At 42.5% G+C, this 22,370-nt stretch overlaps 1 protein-coding gene and 1 long non-coding RNA gene across 2 annotated transcripts; one reads left to right on the top strand and one right to left on the bottom strand.

Annotated features, from left to right (window-relative positions):
• Nucleotides 1-82: 82 nt before the first annotated feature.
• LOC308626496 lies at nucleotides 83-12,585 on the bottom strand. The gene is made up of 3 exons (XR_014017257.1): nucleotides 12,440-12,585; nucleotides 11,551-11,668; nucleotides 83-4,618 (listed from the first exon to the last, which is right to left on the bottom strand). It is a non-coding gene; the product is annotated as an uncharacterized lncRNA (long non-coding RNA).
• A 38-nt stretch (nucleotides 12,586-12,623) lies between these two features.
• On the top strand, nucleotides 12,624-17,754 carry XBP1 (X-box binding protein 1). The gene is given in 6 exon segments (XM_081251628.1): nucleotides 12,624-12,897; nucleotides 13,976-14,072; nucleotides 15,212-15,340; nucleotides 16,166-16,225; nucleotides 16,228-16,311; nucleotides 16,618-17,754. Coding segments are annotated over 6 exon segments (1,167 nt in total). The 5' UTR covers nucleotides 12,624-12,655; the 3' UTR covers nucleotides 17,173-17,754.
• Nucleotides 17,755-22,370: the final 4,616 nt, after the last annotated feature.

Here is a 22,370-nt window from a genome sequence, read left to right as displayed (position 1 = left end):
ATGCAAACTCCTACTCATCCTTCAAGGCCCTCACGAACATTGCCTCCTCTACGAGGCCTTCCCTGATGGCCCTACAGTTAGGTCCTCGCTCCTCGGTACCACTCCTAAGGGCTGGTTACAGTTATACCACATTAGAATTACTTATTATCTTTCTCCTCTTCTAGATTCTGCTCCCTGAGAGAAGATAAAGGTGGCACAGCTTTCGGGATGAATGAATGACCCCAAATCAAGGTTTTCTGGCTGTGGTTCTGATCATGATGCTGGAAATATCAGTTTATTGCACGTGGACACAAAAATTTTTAAAAATCCTTGAATGCAAATGTTTGAGCACAGGCAAAGGGTGGAAATTTTCAGGAGAACCTCAAGTCAGTACAAACTGCTCTCCTCGCTCTTGTCCTGGTTCCTGGAGGGGTGGGGGACATTTGCTGATCAAGATTAGGGGAGTCCCTTTAGAAAACTGTTTTCAATTCCCCCCCCTGCCAAATTTTTAAAGTGACACTTAGACAATCCATTTCCTGAAAGCCTGAACAAATTTGATTTTTTAAGACACTGATGAAACACTTCAATTGAGAAATGTTTATTCCCATTCAAAGCTGTACCCAGGGCCGCTATCTTCTCACCCCCTTTCTCTGTTCCAGAAGGTAAGAAAAAGTCAGACTCCCAGGCCCTTCGAGTTATAACCTTATAACCTTCCCAGGTTACCTGGTCACCTGGAAAGTGACTCTAGAGGACTCCTGTCCCCCAGTATGTATCTTTGGGATGTCGGAGAATCTGTGTTTGTTCCTTCCGTGGATGCACCTGTCCCTGGACAGTGCTGCCCTGGATGGGGGTCTGAGGCTGGTGGGTGAGCACTCTGGTCACCTGCACTTTGTTCCCGGGTGCCAAAGAGGCCATTTGTGGGCAGGGGGAGTTCAAACAGGGGGTTGTCTCTGCTGTCATCCTCCTTCAGATACCAAGGCAGGGCCTCCCAAGTGAAGTGAAGAGGCTCAGGCTGGGATGGGCTGCCTTTGCTCTGGAGCCTGGAACTAAATGCAAGAAGCTCCTTCCTGTGTTGAAGGCACTCTGCTAGGTTGCTTTCATGCACACTCCTGTCTTTTCTAGTAAAACAAACAACAATGAAAAAAAAACCACTCTTTTTTTTTAAACATCTTTATTGGAGTATAATGGCTTTACAATGGTGTGTTAGTTTCTTCTGTATAACAAAGTGAATCAGCTATACATATACATATATCCCCATATCTCCTCCCTCTTGTATCTCCCTCCCACCCTCCCTGTCCCACCCCTCTAGGGGGTCACAAAGCACGGAGCTGATCTCCCTGTGCTATGCGGCTGCTTCCCACCAGCTATCTATTTTACATTTGGTAGTGTATATATGTCCATGCCACTCGCTCACTTCGTCCCAGCTTACACTTCCCCCTCCCCGTGTCCTCAAGTCCATTCTTTAAGTCTGCGTCTTTATTCCTGTCCTGCCCCTAGGCTCTTCAGAACCACTCAAAAAAAAAAAAAAAAAAAAAACTCTTGAAGAGGTTCATGGTTTATTCCAGGTCACCCAGCAGAGTCAAGCACTAACCTCCACCATCCTGTTCAAGTTTGGTGGTCGGTCCCCCACCTCTGGCACAGACCATGGCAAGGGCTTTTGGGAGCACGTTGTGGGTGCTAAGGACTATAATAAACTCTGTAATTCCGGAACTCTAGGCTGGAAATTACAACTCATTTCCAAACAAAATGATTGTGTTTAGTAGGAAACAACATTTCCTTTTTTAAAATTGGAGATCCAACCTCTTCTTTCCCAGATCCTGCAGGCTGGCTCACTGTTCTGTGAAGAGCAGCTCGCACAAGCCCCCCACCCCCAGGGATGGCGTCATCCAGACCCTGCCCCGGAATCTCACTGGAGGTCAGGGGTCTGTGTACCCAGGAAATGTTTGCTGCCCTCCGCTGGGAATGGTGTCCTAGGTCACACTGACAGAGCCGGTCATCAGCAGCCCATGGCCAGGTCCAGTCCACCCAGGGATCAAGTGGGCATTTTGTTCTCTGGTTGGGGGAGGGAGCAGCTGGCGAAAACTCACCTGGTGTCCATTGCTATGACACATCTCCTGCTTCATGGACCCTGTCCCTGCTTGTGACCAGTGATCAAATTTTATACTCAGACATATTTTAAAGATTTGGACCCACCATTGTCCTACTTAACCTTCTGGGACCTGTCAAACTTCCTGGCTGCCAAATATCAAAAGACAGAAGAATGGATGAGATTAATGGGAAACTAGGAAGATTGTGGGAATGGTACTTGGCATTAAGGTGGATGGCCCTCGGTAACAATAATTCTTAACATGCATGGTGTGCTTTCTCTGTGTCATGAACTGTGTTTAATACATTATCTTGGTCAACTCTTGGTTCTCATTTTTCTGACAGGGAAACTGAGGCTCAGAGGGGTTAAGTAACTTGTCCAAGGTTCCCTAACTAGTGCATGTTAGAGCCGAAAACCTGCCTGATGTCCATCCACCTGTGTCACAAGCCCAGGCTCCCAGCACCTAGGTTGTAAGGACTGTTCTTACAGTGTCTGGAAATGGAAGATGGATGGTCTCTGTCCCAATATTCTCGGAGGCAATCATAATTCTACTCCTCCGCTCCCAAAGCTTTTCTCTTCTCGTATCTCCTTTATTCAACAAACCAGAGTTTCATCTATATTTTACCCAGCTGACTCTTGGAATCACATAAATCCTGGATGTTTTCATGAAAAAAAAATGTTTATGAGACAACAGAATATGTACAGCTTGCTGTCTTTCCCCACAGGAATATCAGATGTATAAAGTCAGCTATAAATATGAGAGGATTTTTTTTTTTTTTTTTAATGTTGAGAGTCCCTGGGCCATTCTCAGGAAATCTAGTCTCCTACAAGCCAGGTCATGAAAAACCTCACAGCATCACCTAAAGGCAAGGCCACCTCACCAGTTGGGGAGGGATTCAGTTGCTGTTATTTTGGAGTCAGAGCCTCAGGGTACGTATGTGTCTGGGAAGGCTGCACTTGAGTAAATCCAGCACTTCAAACAAATATCATTTACTGAAATTAGTCATGAAACATTTTGCAAAAATAGATGTTCCATACAGAAGCTAAGTAATCAAAACCAAGGCAGGATCCTGGAACAGAAAACAGACTTTAAGAGGGAAACTGTTGAAATCCAAATACAGTCTAGAGTTTAGTTAATAGCACTGTGTCAGTGTGGTTTCTGAGTTTTGACAAATGTACCAATGGTAGTGTAGGCTGATAACGCTAGGGGAAACTAGAACCAGGTTGGGGGTTGGTAGCATATGGGAATTCTCTGTACTGGCCTTGCAACTTTTCTGCCAATCTAAAATTACACACACACAAAAAAAGTTTATTAAAAAAGTTCAAAACTGGTGAACTGATGTTTATTCTCTTAGTACTAATGGGGCCTACAGCGCTTAAACTTCTTTCAAGTAAGATAAAACTTGCTTCTCTTGCCACCTTTCAACCTTGGTGTCAATAAAGGTACCGACAATGCAGAGTTTGTGCTTTCTTTAAGGAGACAAAACCAAATGTTGAGCCATTTACTGCTGTGGGTCAATGCCAAGTGCAAAAGAGAGCCTGCAATATCTTTTCACTTTTCAAACGAACCTTTTTCTTTTGTTGTTGTGCCCTTTTAGGCTCTGTTTAATTTACCGAGCAAATGAACTACAGGGTTTTGTGGAAGCCAAAGGAGTACTGAATTTCTTAGAACCCTAATACACACAAATGAACTTCAAGAAGTGTTGCAACTCTTCTCTAGAAAGGGGTGGGCAGCCGCAGGATTGAAGGAAACATCCGCCAACACCACCAGGAGGATTTCCTGCCCATGCATTTGGCGCCTCAACGTTACTTAAACGGTTCAAAAATGTCCGCCTTTAAAAACACAGTCATGAAATTAAAAGCACTAGAATCACTAGTCCTAGCAAACCAAAAGACTTCATCCATCTCTCGAGGGTACTGAATCCCTGTGCATCCAGGTCGGTTTCTTAGTTGTGACAAATGTACCATGGTTGTGTAAAAGGACATCAGGGGAAATTGGAACTGGGTGAGGGGTGTACATAGCACTTTTTGCAAGATTAAGATGCAACTTTGATTCCATTAAGGAAACAAAAATAGTAATATATAGACCTTTGCTCTTTCCCCTATCGTTCAAGGGTTTTTCATTTCTCCTTGTGAGAATATGAAAAGTTGTCTTACAATTTTTTTTTAATAAACTTATTTATTTAGTTTTGGCTGTGTTGGGTCTTCATTTCTGTGCGAGGGCTTTCTCTAGTTGCGGCGAGTGGGGGCCACTCTTCATCACGGTGTGCGGGCCTCTCACTGTCGCGGCCTCTCTCGTTACGGAGCGCAGGCACCAGACGCGCAGGCTCAGTAGCTGTGGCTCATGGGCCCAGTTGCTCCGCGGCATGTGGGATCTTCCCAGACCAGGGCTCGAACCTGTGTCCCCTGCATTGGCAGGCAGATTCTCAACCACTGCGCCACCAGGAAAGCCCCTGTCTTACAATTTTTGCTTTCCATTTCCATTTAACTTGTGTTTAGAACAATGAGCAACGTAGCGCTTTCCTGCTAGAATCTTGACTACAGCGTGGGAGCCTGTAAAATATGGCATCAAGCAAAGGCGTGGGACACAGGAATCTTTAAGAGTGAGTGTCAAAATCATGGCATCAAGGAGCCAGGATTCCTGAAATCTATTCCCATTCTTCTCCTGGACCATTTAAAAATCTATTTAGTAGATGAGCAGGGGGATTACGTAGATGAGCAGGGGGATTACAAAGATGAGCCAGATGCAGTCGCTGCCTTCAGGGAGCTCACAGTCTAATGTGGAGATCAAGACAGGTGGATTGTACTGCCAAGTATCACAGGTGTGTTGCTGGAAGTCTGTGCAGGGGCACAGTAGGGTGATGTTTGACACAGTTTAGAGCAGTGGATCTCAGCTGGGGGAGGTCTTGGCTCTCAGGGATATTTGGCAATGTCCAGAGACAGTTTTGGTTGTCATAACTGGGAAGAGTGGCGGGTGCTCCTGGCATCTTGTGAGTAGGACCTGAGGTGCTAGTAAAATTTACAATGCACAGGACAGCCCTCACCCCAGAACAAAGAATTGTCCAGCCCGAAATGTCAGTAATGCTGAGGTTGAGAAACTGGTGTAAACAGAGAGAGGAAAAGGGCATTCCAGGAAAACCGTAGGACTGAAGTATGGGACAGATAGATAAGCTGGAAAGGTAATCTACAGCCTTAAGATTATTTTGTCCCTTTGAACCTCAATTTTTCTGGCCACAAAATAGTGATGCTAATGCTAAGTGACTCATCTCTTTTCCTGGTGTCAGAAGAAAGTGCCACTGATAAAAATTATGCCCTTGGGATTCACCTACTTCCTGATGCCATACTTAAGCATACTAGTTCCTCAGCCATGCTAGTAGCCTGTTCATGAGAAAAACAAAGACGGTATTTGGAAAATCTAACTTAGGGCAGTATGGTAAGTGCCTGTAAAAGTGAGGATTTTGTTGTATGGCATGTAATAAAAACCCAGCCACCATGATATTTCTATTTGTCACATAACTTGGGATCTGGAAGCGGGCAGTCTAGAGCTAGGTCAGGGCTAGATGGTCACTCCATGATGCCATCAGGAACCCAGACTCCTTCTGTCCTTCCCCTCTGACATCCTTAGCTTGTGGCTTCCTTCCTCATGCTTGCAGGATGGCTGCTGAACTGTCTCAACCTTTTGAACTTTCATCAGCATTCCAGGCAAGAAGAAGCACTGCCTGGGGGAAAGGGGCAACAGGAAAAAGGTGAAAGGCATCCCAGTAGTCTTCTCCATTTAACAAGCTTTCCTGGAATTCTCTCTGCCTAGAACTTCCACTTATACATTGGCCTGAACTTTATTCCACAGCTACTCATAATTTCAAGGGAATCCAGAAGCTGAGTGTTTTCAGCTAGGCACCCTGAACAAAAATTATTATTATTTTTTTTAATAAGAAAGTAGAATAGACACCATGTAAGTAACTAGAAATATTGCCTTAGTGCCTTAAAATGAGCACATTCCAGGCTTTAGTAATAAGTCCAAGATAGACCAACCTTGTGTTGAATTCTGCTTTCAAGAAAATGGTATTATGTGGCAGTCTGCCAGAGTAATTTAAAAGATGTTCTGTCTTTTAAAGCATATTGCAGACAACCTAAGTTTAATAATCATTTAAAAATATATTTATTGAATGTCTAATGTGTACTTAGCACTATACTAAACACAAAGAAGTATAACCCATGCTTCTGTTTCTAATGAGCTTTTTGAAATCCAGTTGGAAAAAAACATAGCAACATAAATGAAAAGTTGGGTAATAATGAAAGAGTTAAATAACAATCTGTTATAGTAGTCTAAGAACGCCTTGCATTGCTGGTGGAAATGTCAAATGATAAAACCACTTTGGGAAGCTGGCAGTTTCTAAAAACGTTGAACATACACCTACCTCATGATCCTGCAGTTTCCCCACTGGGTATTGAATATTTACTCAAGAGAAATGAAAATACAAAGATTTTTTTCACACAAAGATTTGTACACAAGTGCTCACAGAAGCTTTATTCATAAAAGCTAAAACTTGGAAACAATTCCATTTCTAAACCCTGAAACACAAAGATCAATCTCACTCTGCAAGAGTAAAATGGCATCAAATGTTGTGAATGTTCCTGGTGGAGAGGAAAGTTCTCTGTGAGATCACATTTGTTAATTGTGCTGTTCACATCTTTCCTGTCTGCTCTATTGGTTGATTCTGAGTGAGGTGTATTCGTCTCCCACTATGATTGTGGATCTGTCAATTTCACCATTTATTTTCAGTTTTTGTTTTATACATTTCAAAATTATGCTACTATGTTTATAAAATGCATGACTCATAACTTGTGCCTTTAATCAACATGAAACACCCTTCTTTGTGTTTTTTAAATGCTTTTGTCTTAAATTCTATTTTGTCTGATACAAATGTTGCTCCATATGCTTGTTTTCTGTATACATCTGCCTGGTGAGCCATTTTCCATTCTTATGCTGTTTTGTTTTATGTGTATTTCCTATAAACAGCATATAGCTGGAATTTGGATTTTTCACTTAAACCAGAGCCACCTTCTTTTATGAAGGGAATATAATCCATTCATATTTACTTTTGATTATTTATATATTTGGACGTATTCCTACCATGTTATTTCATGTCTTCTCCTTACCATGTTTCTTGTGTTTTCCTCTTTTCTTATATGTTTTGGAATGATTGTTGTTCTCTGCCTCTCACTGGCTCACTGGCTCACTCTTGTCCTCTGTTTCTCTCTCCGAATGGTTTGGTTCTATTCTTCTGCTACAATGGTCTTAAAACTTTTTTGTTCACATGGTCCCTAAAATAATTTAGTAAAACTAGATACCACATTTTAAATACACCCCACGTTTTAAACATCTAAAATTTCTCATGATAAGCTTAAATATTAGTTGCAAGATATCATTTCTAATGCAACTGGGAGTATTATTTTAAAGTAAAACTTTTGTATCACTCTTTTAGCTGTGTTCAATGCAATCGAAATACCACAGTTATTTGCCATCCGTCATCACACATTTGGAAATCTGAGTCAAGGATTTGGCCAAGAATAGCTGGCTGGGGTGAGGGGGTTTGCATATTCTGGGGCCAAGGATTCAACCAGCCATTGCCAACAGATTAATTACATACATTTGTATACATGAGAATTTAATGGGCATCTGTTTCCTTATTGTCAGAGAACAGAGTTAAAATCATGAAAAGAGGGAAGGCTAGAACAAACCCTTTGGTGTTGAACTGGAGTTGGAGTTATTGGTGTGCACTCATGAGTTTTTAATACATAAGATAGATCGATATAAAAATAGGTATAGACATACAAACATCTATATATTTCTATATCTTTTTATGTGGGTATGTATACACATATATATACAAATATTATTTCCTAGTTCTATCCACTGAGACAACCTAGAAGCAATGACACCCCAGTAGCAATGAGCACACGTAGTGCACAGATCTTTGTCACTAAATATCATTCTCCATGAAAAGGAGCCAGAGCTCCTTGGAGAAATGGCCCATTCAAGGGCTGGGCCTGGGAAAGAGTAGATGAGTCTGGAATATCTTGCTCTACCAGAAAATAAGTAAGTGGTCAAAGAATGATTGGGACATGCCAGAAAGGACACTCGTCAGGAAGAGGCTCTCATACATGCTACAACGTGGATAACCTTGAAGCTGTTATATTACGTGAAATAAATCATACACAGAGGGACAAGTACTGTATGACTCCACTTACACTAGGTACCTAGAATAGGCAAATTCATAGAGACAGAAAGTAGAACAGAGGTAACTAGAGGCTGGGAGGATGGGGGAGTGGAGAGTTATTGTTTAATGGGTACAGAGTTTCTGCTTGGGATGATGAGAAGGTTCTGGAGATGGACAGCGGTGCTGGTTGTACAACAATGTGAATGTACCTAATGCCACTGAGTTGTATGCCTAAAAATGGTTCCTGGTAAATTTTATGTTATGTATATTTTACCAAAATTAAAAATGGAGGTCGTTAAAAATGGAGACCAATGGTCTCCCACTGGTCAAGTCTGAGACAGTTTGAGAATCAAAATAAATAATGTAGTAATAGTTTTTTTAAACCCACTGAGTAAAATAGTACTCTGTGAGTTGATATCGATATGAATAACTAAATAAATAAGAAGGGAAAGGTCTACCTCACAGTAGAATTCCAAGGAATAAATGCAGAAGGAATGATAGAATTAGGAAATCACTATTTGGAAATCACTATGGTAAGAATTAATTTAGGCAAGAATCGTCAATGGATCCTAGAACTGTGAGTGAAGATCTAATGAGGAACGGGATAGGTAGATATCTTAAAATATCCTTCTATAAAATAGATATTATTAATAAGTACAAAAGCTACTAATTAACTTTAGGAGACAGCATCTTAACCAATTGATAAAAGTTAATATCACTGGTTATGGGACAAATTGACATCTCCTGCCTCCTGATATGATGCACCGAGAAGAAAACAGCATCACTGTGTGGTATTCCTGCCCAAAACACATAAATCATGAGGTCACATCAGACAAACCCACACTGAGGGTCATTCTACAAAATAATTGACCCATACATTTCAAAAATGTCAACATCAGAAAAGACATGAGGCAGGCTTCCCTGGTGGCGCAGTGGTTAAGACTCTGCCTGCCAATGCAGGGGACACGGGTTCAAGCCCTGGTCCGGGAAGATGCCACATGCTGCGGAGCAACTAAGCCCGTGAGCCACAACTACTGAGCCCACATGCCACAACTACTGAAGCCTGCGTGCCTAGAGCCCATGCTCTGCAACGAGAGAAGCCACCTCAATGAGAAGCCCACGCACTGCAATGATGAGTAGCCCCTGCTCACCACAACTAGAGCAAGCCCACGTGCAGCAACGAAGACCCAACGCAGCCAAAAAAAAAAAAAAGTCTGGGTGAAGAGTCTGCCGAAACTCTTTGTACAATTCTTGCATCTCTTCTGTAAGTTTGAAATTATATCAAAATCAAAAGTTAAAAAAAAACAACAAGCTCTTTATTAAGAACCAGAAAACTTACCTTATTCCTTTTCTTTTTTAAGTTATATTTCCATTCTACTTTCCTTACAGACTTTTATCTCAATGTAATATGGTTTTGTTTAAAAGTCTACTATTGATTACTTAATAGGCTACCTTGCATAAAAATATACACATTTAAATATTTTAAAGCTTTCTTCAAACCATAAAAAATTACTCTACATGGAGCTATCATAACAACTAAAATCAGTACAAATTTTACAAAGTTTATCAAAACAACAAATATTCCAAATTTTGATAAATGATTATTAAACGTAGAGAGTAAAATAATATTGGAAATGTATCTTTGCACCATGTATCAGTTGATTAATAATACTTATTGCTATAGTGAGGCAGGATTCAGCATTAATTTTATTCTTTTTTTTTAATTAAAAAAAGTGCCCCAAAACATTGTTTGTGTAACTAAATGGATGGGGAAGGAAGGCATTTTGTTATAACGATGTCCTTCAATTGTTTGAACATCTTTTAAGTTAGAAGCCAAGTCACATAATGACCTATTATTAAAAATTATTGTATTCCAGTCCCAGCTGACAACTCAATCTTGTCTTCCATCAATTTTGTTGAAAACAAGGAATTAGAACCAATGGAGTTGGAAAGGGATTGATACTCAGTGATGAGGGTCATTTCCTTTTTCAATCTCATCACCAATAGCTTGACTGGTCTATTTGTTCGAAGCCCCAGAGATTTTTCTACCTCAGGGCAGTGCACCTTGGGAAGATTAAGCGTGAGTGATGTGAGTGAAGAGTGCTAGAATGGAGACTGTGAAAAAGACAGGTGGGAAAAAGAATCAATAGCCACCTGTGGTCAGTGGCTACCATATTAGAGAGCAGTTCTTGAATTTTAGTTTCAGATTGCTACTGGGTTTGGTGTAGTTCTTTTACTTATTTAGACTTAATGTTCTACTGTTTCTTGCATTTCACACAGACTAAGAACTTTGTATTTTATACATTTTATAGCTCTTATCACAAGTGCCTAGTAACTGTTTTAAAATATTACTGGCATCTGATGCAAGAATTATTAGAGAAGTGTTACAGAGAGGATATAAAACTGTTCAAAGGTTTGGACACGAGTGTTCACGATTCCACGGACAGCAATCTGCACTGGGTCCAATTACTGTTTTTGAGTATGATTTAACATGTTTATCAAAAAGATGAAAGCCTTGAAAACAAAGCTGGGGGAGTCAATTTCAACATTCCATTTCTACCCAATTAACCAAGACTAAAATGCAATCCACTGGCTTTTTCTCCTCTGCCCCAGCATCTTGTACCTTCTCCTTATGGTTACTCATTTACACCATGATGGACTAATAGAGGCCTCATGCATTTTCTTTTTATGTCTAAATGATTTAAATTTCTTCTAGTTTCCCTGAGATTTCTTACACAGTGCCAGACGTTCTTTTGGCATTCTCAAATATTAACTTAAAGACTGCATGACAATTACATGACTTTTCTCAGAACCTCTTACAGCTTTCCAAGGTCCTTTAACAGGAACGAATAGGTCTCAACCACAAGGTATTCTGAAGAATTCTCCCCAAAGGTCCCAGGGCCAGAAGTGAGTCTCCCACCCCTGCAGGCACTTTAGGACCCAGCTAGCTCAAGGCTGATGGGAGTTAAAAAGGAGGCAGGCTGTTTTGTCCTGGTCTCTGATTAGCCCCCATCTCTTTCCCAGTCCACAGAAGCAGCCTGTGTTCAGGATGGCCTGAGCTAGGCCAGTTCAGTTTAAATAAAGTCATTGATTTAACTCTTGCCAATTTGGAGAAGAAAATATTAGGAGGCTCACAGTCCAGTCCTGGGAATGACGGAAACTATGCCCTTGAAAGGGCCTATATATCGAAAGCCTGAATTGCTTTCATTCATTCCTTCTTCCCATACTGTTTTCTTCCCACCAAAATATAATTGAAAAGCTTACCTGACTTAGTAACACCGAAGAATTACTGGCAGGGTTCTATCTTTTCACTTTTTGTATATCTTCCAACCACCAGCTACGAGATTTACTCATCTCTGCATCCTTAGGACCTAGAACAGTGCTGAGCATAGAGGAAGCAGTAACTACTTATTAAAGAACGTATTGCTTTGTAATTCTAGGGAACTTAACATTTTGTAATTTGCTTCAAAAAAGTGAAAATGCCCGTGTGGGGTGTTTCCTCGGGTTTCTCCATTTTAATATTCCCGTGTCTAAACTGGTCCCTAGCTACCGTGCGGAGGAGGCCCCTCTTTCACAAGTCCCCCCACCCCACCCCGCCCCTTTGCGCCGCAACAGGCGGGCAAGAGCCCTGAACCTCCCCTCATGTCTTGTACGTGGCATTTTTTTCATAATAATAATAATGTACGCTCATATAGCAGAAAGTTTAGAGATGCAAAGAAAAATGAAATTACACGTATTCCCGCCACTCTGAGAGAACACCACGTAAGGTTTATTAAGCCTTCACTATGAGTTAAACCTAGTTTTAAAACGCGCGATCTCATTCCCTAAAGACTTATTTCGCGGAATTTCTTTGCAGGCTTTTTTCTAACTCAAGCCCCGATTCGCGCTGGTCTTTCGATTTTCTGCTCAGCTCCGGGCCCTAAGTGGCGCACAAGATACAATTCTGTCAGGGGCGGGTAAAAATCTGTTCGTCTCAGTAAAAATTGGTCTGGAAATCTCTCGGTTTGGAAGTAAACTCTGCGTCAGCCTAGGGGGGAAATTCCGTTTACTGAGGAAACTCCGCCTGGCTCCGGACCCTTCCTCACGAGCACAGGGCTTCCCTAGACCCGGCCCTCCGGTGCCCCACACCCTCCCAGCGCCGAGTTACACCTACCGGTCACCCCGGCGAAAAACGCCCGGCACCGCGGCCGCCACGCCGGACGCCCTGGCCCCACCCCCTCCGGGTCGGCAGGACCAATGGGTGCCAAGATAGGCCTGCGTCACTCGGCGCTAGCCAATCGCGGAGGGCCACGATCGTTGAAAGGCTGGGCGCGGCGGGACCGGCCCGCTCGGCGGCGGGGGCGCGCACTCGCGTAGATGTGCTCCGGCTATGGTGGTGGTGGCAGCCGCGCAGAGCCCGGCCGCCGGGGTACCCAAAGTTCTGCTTCTGTCCGGCCAGCCCGGCACCGCCGCCGCCGCCGCCGCCGCCGGAGCCCCGGTCGGCCGGGCTCTGCCGATCATGGTGCCGGGCCAGCGAGGGGCCAGCCCGGAGGCGGCGAGCGGGGGGCCGCCCCAGGCGCGCAAACGACAGCGCCTCACGCACCTGAGCCCCGAGGAGAAGGCGCTGCGGAGGTGGGCGAGGGTCGAGGCGCGGAGCCTGAGGGCGAGGGCCTGGGGTCTGGGACCGAATCCGAAGGCGAGACAGGGACCTGGGGCCGCGCTGCCCGTCCGCAGCGCTCAGGCGTTGGTGGCCGGGCCAGTCCGGTGCCAGCGTGGCGCGGGGCGGGGCAGGAAGTCTGGACTAGCAGATCCACCGCGCTGGGTGGAGTCCAGCGCGCAGGCCTTTTTTATTTACTTCTTTTCTATCTCATTAGAGATAACCAGAGCTGGGTATAAGGGTACGTGGGTTCCAGGCCCTCTAGCTGTGACCACAAACCCGTGGTCAGCTTTTCTGAACTTGGGCTGTGACATGAAGCCAGTTGGTTAACCTACTTTTTTTGGAGGCGCACGGAACTGAAATGTCAGCAGTTGAAGGGGGCTGGGAGCGCTGTAAGGCTCACTACTCAAACTCAGCCTCTGCATCCTTAAAATGGTATCTACTTCATCAGGCTGCTGGGGAGATTGAGAAATGCCTAGTACTTAGTCCTCCGTAAATATTAGTTCTCTTATGATCATTGTGCTTTTTGTGATTTATGAAGTGCCTCCTGGAGTAGACACGGGCCTAGGCTTTGAGCACCAGGGCGAAAGTCGCATCAGCCTCTCCCTCTTTTGAGTTGGGTTTAGGGAGGGAGGGTTTATGTCCTAGCGCGATTGCAGCCTTTACTAGATTTAATTAGTCCAGGTTGGATCCTGTTTGAGGGGATTGGAGTCAGGAAGCAACGGGGGAGTAGAAAGGGGAGGAGGAAATAGCTTATGATGCAAGGTGAATAATATTTGTGTCCAGCCTCTGTGCTGTGACCAGGGATGAGATGGAGGTGGATGACTCAGTATGGGGGAGAATAAAGTAGGTCTTCAAGCTAGATCCACAGAAGGCTGATTTTTTTTTTTTTTTGGTTTGGTTTTCTTGAGGGGAGGAGCCTGAAGTGTATTTTACCATTAGTCTACCTTATACTGTAAATTAAAATGAAAGCACCAGGTGGCCAAGTTTTCAAATAAAGATATAAATAAGGTTTGAGATGACTCAGTGTGGTATATCTCTTTCTGTTCTCAGGAAACTGAAAAACAGAGTAGCAGCTCAGACTGCCAGAGACCGAAAGAAAGCTCGAATGAGTGAGCTGGAGCAACAAGTGGTAGATTTGGAAGAAGAGGTAAAAATACTTAAGGCCAAACTCGTATCTTTGATCCATTGTATATCTTTCCTTGGTTAATGGTTGCTTCATCTCCTTTAGAATACAATTGGACATATAATTAAAAGTTAAACTTTTAGTTAATCTAAGTTAGGGTAGATAGGTAGTTGGTTAAGTGGTGAAGCTTGATGAGAGCAGAAGTGATTGACCCTCTTGGCATTTGGTGCTAGCTCTATCTCAAAGCTGGTGAGTTACAACATTACAACAATGTTTTATCAGTTAGTACTAAAAAATTAGTAAAAGCAGATAGGAAATCATTGCTTAAACTTGAGACCTTTACTGGCTTATCCAAAAGTCCGCTAACGGTTCCCTTCCCCTTCTAGGGTCTACTTGTTACCTAAACTTAAATTGTTGCCAGTTACACATCTTGAATACATAAGGATTATTTGTGTTGTTCTTTTTTTTTTAACATGTGGATTTTACAGTCCACCACTACCACTTTTATTATTACCCGCCAGTTTAAGATAGGATTTTTTGGGCTTCCCTGGTGGCACAGTGGTTAAGAATCCACCTATCAATGCAGAGGACATGGGTTCAAGCCCTTGTCCGGGAAGAGCCCACATGCCGCGGAGCAACTAAGCCCGTGTGCCACAACTACTGAGCCTGCGCTCTAGAGCTTGCGAGCCACAACTACTGAAGCCCGCGCGCCTAGAGCCCATGCCCTGCAACAAGAGAAGCCACCGCAATGAGAAGCCCGTGCACCACAACGAAGAGTAGCCTTCGCTCGCCGCACCTAGAGAAAGCCCGCACGCTGCCACAAAGACCCAACACAGCTAAAAAAAAAAAAAAAAAAAAATGATAGGATTTTTTTAAACATCATATCTAAATTAAAGCCACAAGTCACTCTTTGTTGAAGTCTCTATTAGTAGTTGGGGGCATTGTGTTATATGTGACCCCGTGAGATGGCACTTCCTAAATAGCTTTTTTTTTGTAATTATAACCTTGCCTTCTAATACCCACTGTGAACACATTCATAAGCATAGAGTTTTCCAAAAGACCCAGGAGAAGGAAAGGAAACCTATTGTAGTGAAACGCTGTCAGGTGGATTCTTAAGTGAAAGAATTAGATGTCTTAATAGCCTCTTCTGAACTTTCTTCCAGAACCAAAAACTTTTGCTAGAAAATCAGCTTTTACGAGAGAAAACTCATGGCCTTGTAGTTGAGAACCAGGAATTGAGACAGCGCTTGGGGATGGATGCCCTAGTGACTGAAGAGGAGGCAGAGACCAAAGTAAGTCATGTCCTTTATTTGGTGCCGTATGTGAGAACTGGTTTTAAGTGACATGACCTCTTTCTTTAATGATACTTATTCATTTTTCAAGAGTGTAGTGAATAGTACTAGGTCCTAATAATTAAAATAAGTTACATGACTCTCCAAGAGCAAGTACTAACAAATGCCAGTAGTCGACAAGATATATATCTACCATGCCAACATTAAGGAGAACCAGGATAAGAGAGCCAGTCAAACCTGACTTTGAATGCTACTAAAATTATAGTGGTTCTTTGATGAATATGATTGAGAAGAGAAGGGATTCACTGTGATAGTGACACCTTTCTGATAGAAGAGTGATGTATGGGTTTTAATTTACGAATCATGGCAAATTCAGTGATAATATTTAAGTGGGCTAAGGTTGACAGCAGGGCAGTTCTACTCAGAAGATAATGTTCAGGACAAAATTTTTAAAAGATTACTATCCAAAAAGATTCTGGGCCTAAATTCACTATAGAACTTCATTACTAGGAACGTTATTCTTATTGAGAATATAAGTAAGATACTATTTAAGAATATCGGTCCTGCCTGAATCTTTGCTTGGGGAAGAAAAATGTTTCATTATACAGAAAATCACAGTGAAGTTAGTCTTACCCTCCTTTTCTTATCTCTTCTTGAGGAGGGCTCAAGAAAATGGAAATAACAAAGGTTTAAGGGAAAGATTTCAGCTCTAAAGAATAGTTTTCTAGCTTTCTTGAAAGTCAGGAACCACAGCTTCCTGGCAAGTATTTCCCTGGGGACTCTTAGCTGTTGGAGCTGTTCATTCACTTTGGTCTTTCCTCCCAGGGGAATGGAGCGAGGCCGGTGGCCGGGTCTGCTGAGTCCGCAGCACTCAGACTACGTGCACCTCTGCAGCAGGTGCAGGCCCAGTTGTCACCCCTCCAGAACATCTCCCCATGGATTCTGATGGTGTTGACTCTTCAGACTCTGAGGTAGGGCTTATTCAGGTTTACTAAAGAGGTGTGTAACTATTTAATTCCATTTGTTTGATGCCTGACATCCCTAACCAGACAGATGAGGGCAGAGAAGATAGTTTCGGTTGAGTTGGAGGTGAACATTAACTACCTTCCTATTTCCAGGTGGTTTAGGACATGGAGTGGAATATAGATAAATGGGTCTGGTGGGTCCTGGAGGTCATCCTATAGCCTAATGATTAATTTACATTATGGAACCTAGCACTAAGGTAGATTCTCAGTGCATTCTAATAGTTGAACTCCATTTAATTTTTCCTTTCACAGTCTGATATCCTGTTGGGCATTTTGTTCAACTTGGACCCAGTTATGTTCTTCAGATGTCCTTCTCCAGAGTCTACCAGCCTGGAGCAGCTCCCAGAAGTCGACCCAGAAGGACCCAGTTCCTTACCCGCACCCCCCTCTCCATCCCTGGGGACGTCATCAGCGAAGCTGGAAGCCATTAATGAACTGATTCGTTTTGACCACGTATATACAAAGCCCCTAGTCTTAGAGATACCCTCTGAGACAGAGAGCCAAGCTAATGTGGTAGTGAAAATTGAGGAAGCACCTTCCAGTCCCTCAGAGAAAGATCACCCTGAATTCACTGTCTCAGTGAAGGAAGAACTTGTAGATGACTTCATTCCAGAGCTGGGTATCTCAGATCTGCTTTCAACCAGCCACTGCCTGAAGCCATCTTCCTGCCTGCTGGATGCTTATAGTGACTGTAGCTATGAAGGTTCCCCTTCTCCCTTGAGTGACATGTCCTCTCTGCTTGGTGTAGACCATTCTTGGGAGGACACTTTTGCCAGTGAACTCTTTCCCCAGCTGATTAGTGTCTAAGGAGTGATCCAATACTGATGCCCTTTTCTAGACTATTACACTGCTGGAGGATATAGCACAGAAGCCTGTGCTTCATTCAAAAAGCCAAAGTAGAGGGTGTATGGTCCTAGAGAATTCCTCTAAAGTATTTGTTCAAACCTCATAGGTCACCCCAAGTATTGTCTTTTGACATTCAGCAGTCCAGGGTACACAGATACATTACTATAATCCAGAATTAGAGATTCTGAGGTTGTACCTTTATCTAAGGGCAGTGGTTTGCCCTAAAGTATTTACGTAAGCATCACTAGAAAAGTGTCTTAGACATGGAATTAACGAATGGCCCTTTATCATTTCTCTTTACCCATCTTGGCATCCCAGGCTTGCCTCTGATCTTAGGTCCTTTAGTTTGCTTCTGCAAGCAGAACACCTACCTGAGGGGGCTCCTTTTCCCTCATCATGTACAGTTCAAGTAAAGATCAAGAATCTTTTGTAAAATAGAAATTTACTATGTAAATGCTTGATGGAATCTTTCCCTGCTAGTGTAACTTTTGGAAGGTGCTTTCTCCATTTATTTAAAACTACCTGTGCAGTTAAAAAGTACAATGCAGTGTCTTTGTTCTTTGATTCCTTCTTGAACCTCAAGTCTTATTGTTGTTATTCTCTCTCAGTTTTCACTGTATGCCATGGTAGTGATGTATCCCACTTCAGTGAGCATGCCACTTCTTAAAGTGACTGAAGGCTTTCCCCCTTTAATTACCTCCTGCTTCAATTCCTGGCCGCCTGAAGTAAACACTCTGAGCAGTTACTATATTTGAGACAGTTTCTTCAGCCTAAATGACCAATATTACAGCTAGTAAATGGCAGAGCTAGAACACTTAACAACTTTTGCTATTAACATGTTAGAGAAGGACATGCCATTAAATATCAGTACTTTTGCTATTATTATAGAGATTAAGAGCATTTTTTAGACTCAAACTCCCTGGGTTCAACTCTGCCACCAGTTCATCTGGGTAACCCTGGGCATAAATTACCACTTATTTCCTCATCTGTAAAGGGGTATAATAGTATTTCTAAAGGCTGCTAGAGGATTCAAAGAGACGATGCATTATAAGCACTTAGTATATGCCAGGCACCGTCCCAAGCGCTCAAAAGTTAACTGTTATCTCCTAATCCACTTTGGAAGGGTTTTAATCTCTTACAGAATTATATACACTCTAGGACATGTTTCACAAAAGAATGAACCTGTTACAACCCCCAAACTACAGACTTGATAACCTCATCATCCAAGGTGCATCTTTTCCTTGGGAATCCACTTACAAGATATTAAAGGAGTCCCCTAATTTATAGAAATTATTTTACCCATGCCAGCATTCTATGCCAGTATTTACTGACTACCTCTGGGGTGGTCAGAGTGAGTGAGCAGACCAAACGAGGTGGGATTCGAAGAATCCCCAGCAGCAAGGCAAAGCAAGCTATGGTTCCAGCTAAGTACAAGGGAATGCCTTTGGTGTGATTGGGGGCGTGTTCACAAGCATACTAGTAAGAGAGCCTAAGGTCCCTGGTTGCTGAAACCAGAGCCCAATCCTAGTACTTGGCAATGCAAACTTGCTTAATCTCTGAGTTTGTTTTGTAAGTGTAAGAACAATCCTCCAGCTGCCCCACAATTAAAAACCTGATCACCAGATTTTCTAGAACTGAAAACTTAAGTGCTGAGAATCTATTTAGGGATTGTGTAGGCAGATGTAGTTAGATACATTTTCGCTTTCAACATAGAACAAGCATCTGAAGACTGGGGCTCAACTAATTTACATTCAATGACATGACGTGAAAGAGACAGCTGTACAACAGGAATAACACACAGGACACAACCTGTGTAGACTGAGTTTTCATTTCCTGCACAGATGGGTGAAAATTACTAAACACTCAGGATATCCTGTCTTCATACTGAAACACTAAATGGAATGGTTAGAAATAAAAACATCTTTCTCTGCAAAACCAAAGCAAGATTTCTATTAAATGCAGAAGGTTGTCCATAACTCAAAGAAGCAGGTGACAATTACCTGCACACCATTTCCCTGGGCCTTGTAACACCAGTGTGTGCTTCTCTGCTTTTCTACTAGGTGTGCTACTGGAGCGGGCAAAGTAGGGATAGAACTGTAGGCAGAGGTATTTCATTTATCAAATTCTAATCTTCTAAGATTGAACCTTTACCCTCTGACTTCTAAAGTTAGAGACAGGAAGACTGGCTTGTTTACCCACTAACCAGTTGCTGAAAGACAACATTCTTGTCTTGCTGGAGCTATAGTCCAACATCACATAACTGCATGTAGCTCATCTCTCAAATGCCACTAGTAGAATATTTGAACCAAACTGATACATACAAAACTATATTCCCTCAAGGAGTTTAAAGTTACACTGCCTGAACCATACTTTATTGTAGATTATTTCAATGAAACCTAAACATGTTAGGTATGTTAGGTATTGCTGTAAAAAGACCACTGGTCAAGTAGGAACCCTGGACCTGGTGAATTGATTATACTAAATTATTATACTAAATTGTCACTATCTACTTAGGCTTAGTTTCCAAATCTATAAAAATAGATAACTTTTAGCTGTGATTTCCAAATTTTGGTAAAGAAAACAATTTCCTGAGTTTTCTGTAGCCGCAACTCAAACTCTGCCTGCTCACAAATTAGGGATCCACATTTATCAACTAATGGTTGTAAATAGGCACCCAATACCGCCACCCAGTGACCCATCAACTCAAGAAAGGAATGACCATGTAATTGAACATCAAGAGGAATTTTCCTACTCCCTATTTTTAAAGGTCCTAAACTTGATTTCATTTACTTAAGTGCAGGAACACAATATCTCAAATAGTCCAAAACACTTAAGAAGTTTTATTGAAAACAAAATAAAAAAACACCAGATTCTCATTTTAAAGTAAAACTAACAGCATCTTCCACAACTTTCCAAGTACTCCACCGTCCTTATCACTATTAAAAAACAAAACCAAGTTCCAGATCCAAAATAATTAATGAACCCACTGGTGAACATTTTTCTCATGGTTCTAGCTTCCACTCATTTTTTAAATATTACATTTGCACCTTTTCAAGAATGAGTAGCAATTTTTATTTGATTAATATCTGTGAGAACCGCACTTTCTTCATATGAAATAAAAAAAACCACACACACCCTAATCAAACTCAGAGAAAATACACATTTGTTCATTAAAGCTCACCTGCTTTAGATAATTTTTTCTCTTCACACATTAGCATAGTAAGCCAATGTTTGATCCATGCTGCAAAAGCTGTACAAAATGAAAAGACCTGTTAATTCCCTAGGGAAACCTTATGGCAAAAGCAAAAGCCTTACTCTACAAAAGAAAAACAAAGCAGAGGCATGGGGACTGTGGAGACGGCTCAGATGAGTAAGCACCACATGGATGAAGAAGACAATTTCTGTACAAACATGTGCAGGATAAAGTTTAAAAAGGAGCATTGAACGTCCACGTTTCCTGCAGAAATAATGATTACGTCAGGTAAAATGACTCCTGAAACAAGTTCTGCTTGGATCTTAATTAACAGAATCTTACTAGTTCTCTCCTACATATACCCGTGGTATCTGAGCCTTGTTTCAGAGCTCTTCTTTCCTCCTGTTCACTGTACAGACCTGGATCCCAGGCCTGCCCAACAATCCCTATAGAAGACAGTGTTAGTGTGCTTGGGTCCTTCTTTGGAAAGCTGTCACCTCTCCTTCACGTGAACACTGGGACTAACTCCAAATTCCAGGCAGTCACTTCATGTTTTTGAGCTGTAGCAGAACAAATGCATGGAGGTTTCTTTAAGGCTACAAACTTTACAAGTTGGTCCCATTAACAATTACCTAGAGGCAGGAGTTTTTTAAACGGCATGAATCAAACACTTGCACATTTCAACAGAATACAGTTTACATTCATCTCTAAATCTGAGATTAAGAAACTATTAGCTGGTTTCCAACTGTTTCAATACTGGTTTGAAGTTTGAATAATTTTACTGTGTAGACATTAAATATTTTGTTTAAATATTAAACATTAAATCTTTTCCTGACTATCCAGACAGAAATAGAGAAAGCAGGAACAGGCAGGAGAAGAAACAGCCTAGTTAACAGACTTGTGACTTCTACGCCATCTGTAAAAAGGGGAGGGACTTCGGCATGGGTTTCAAAATTGCCTGGGAGCTGCCTCCTAAAGTCACCTCTACTTGGCATAAACCATGTTTTCTACACAAGGTATCTGATTCCAACAAAGGCGAAAGAAACCCAGAAAACAAAACAGAAAGAACTGGGGTGGTCTCCCATTGTCTGATAAAAGAGCTAGTATTACACTCAATAAGTTATAGTGGATATTCTGTAGCACTAAAGAAATTGTCATTTTACTTCGTACTACTGAGTCCTTGCCACGCAGAAAAGCTCTTCCTGAGAAATAAAAAACTTCAATCCTGGTTACCCTCAGAGGACGCCTTGAGCCTGGGTAAGGTCCTCAAGATGAAGATTTCCTGCTAGCAGGAAGCTATTCTCTACTAACTTTTTTTTTTTTTTTTTTTTTGCGGTACTCGGGCCTTTCACTGTTGTGGCCTCTCCCGTTGCGGAGCACAGGCTCCGGACGTGCAGGCTCAGCGGCCATGGCTCATGGGCCCAGCTGCTCCGCGGCATGTGGGATCTTCCCGGACCGGGGCACGAAGCCGTGTCCCCTGCATCGGCAGGCGGACTCTTAACCACTGCGCCACCAGGGAAGCCCTCTACTAACTTTTAGGCTTACTGCACCATAGTTGAAACAATAGGCAAATTGGCTATTTCAGTAAATCTCAATGTCACTTGCCCATATGTGCTCAGCTGATTATTCAGTCACTGTTTTCTAAATTAACATTAAAAAACTCAACTTGCTTATACAGGCACAACTTTTTTTTTAACTACAGAAGTTATATGCTGGGCTTAGCTGATACAGCACTGCCTCAGGATTACCTGAGGGATGCTTCTCCCAGAGCCAATTCGCACATGGTTTACCTCACCTTTTTTTTTTTTTTTTTTTTTTTTTTTTGCGGTACGCGGGCCTCTCACTGCTGTGGCCTCTCCCGTTGCAGAGCACAGGCTCCGGATGTGCAGGCTCAGCGGCCATGGCTCACGGGCCAGCCGCTCCGCGGCATGTGGGATCTTCCCGGACCGGGGCATGAACCCGCGTC

This window comes from Mesoplodon bidens, assembly GCF_964165515.1.
Source record: "Mesoplodon bidens genome assembly, chromosome: 13".
Taxonomy (NCBI): Eukaryota; Metazoa; Chordata; class Mammalia; order Artiodactyla; family Ziphiidae; genus Mesoplodon; species Mesoplodon bidens.
This window is presented reverse-complemented; position numbering and strand designations above follow the sequence as displayed.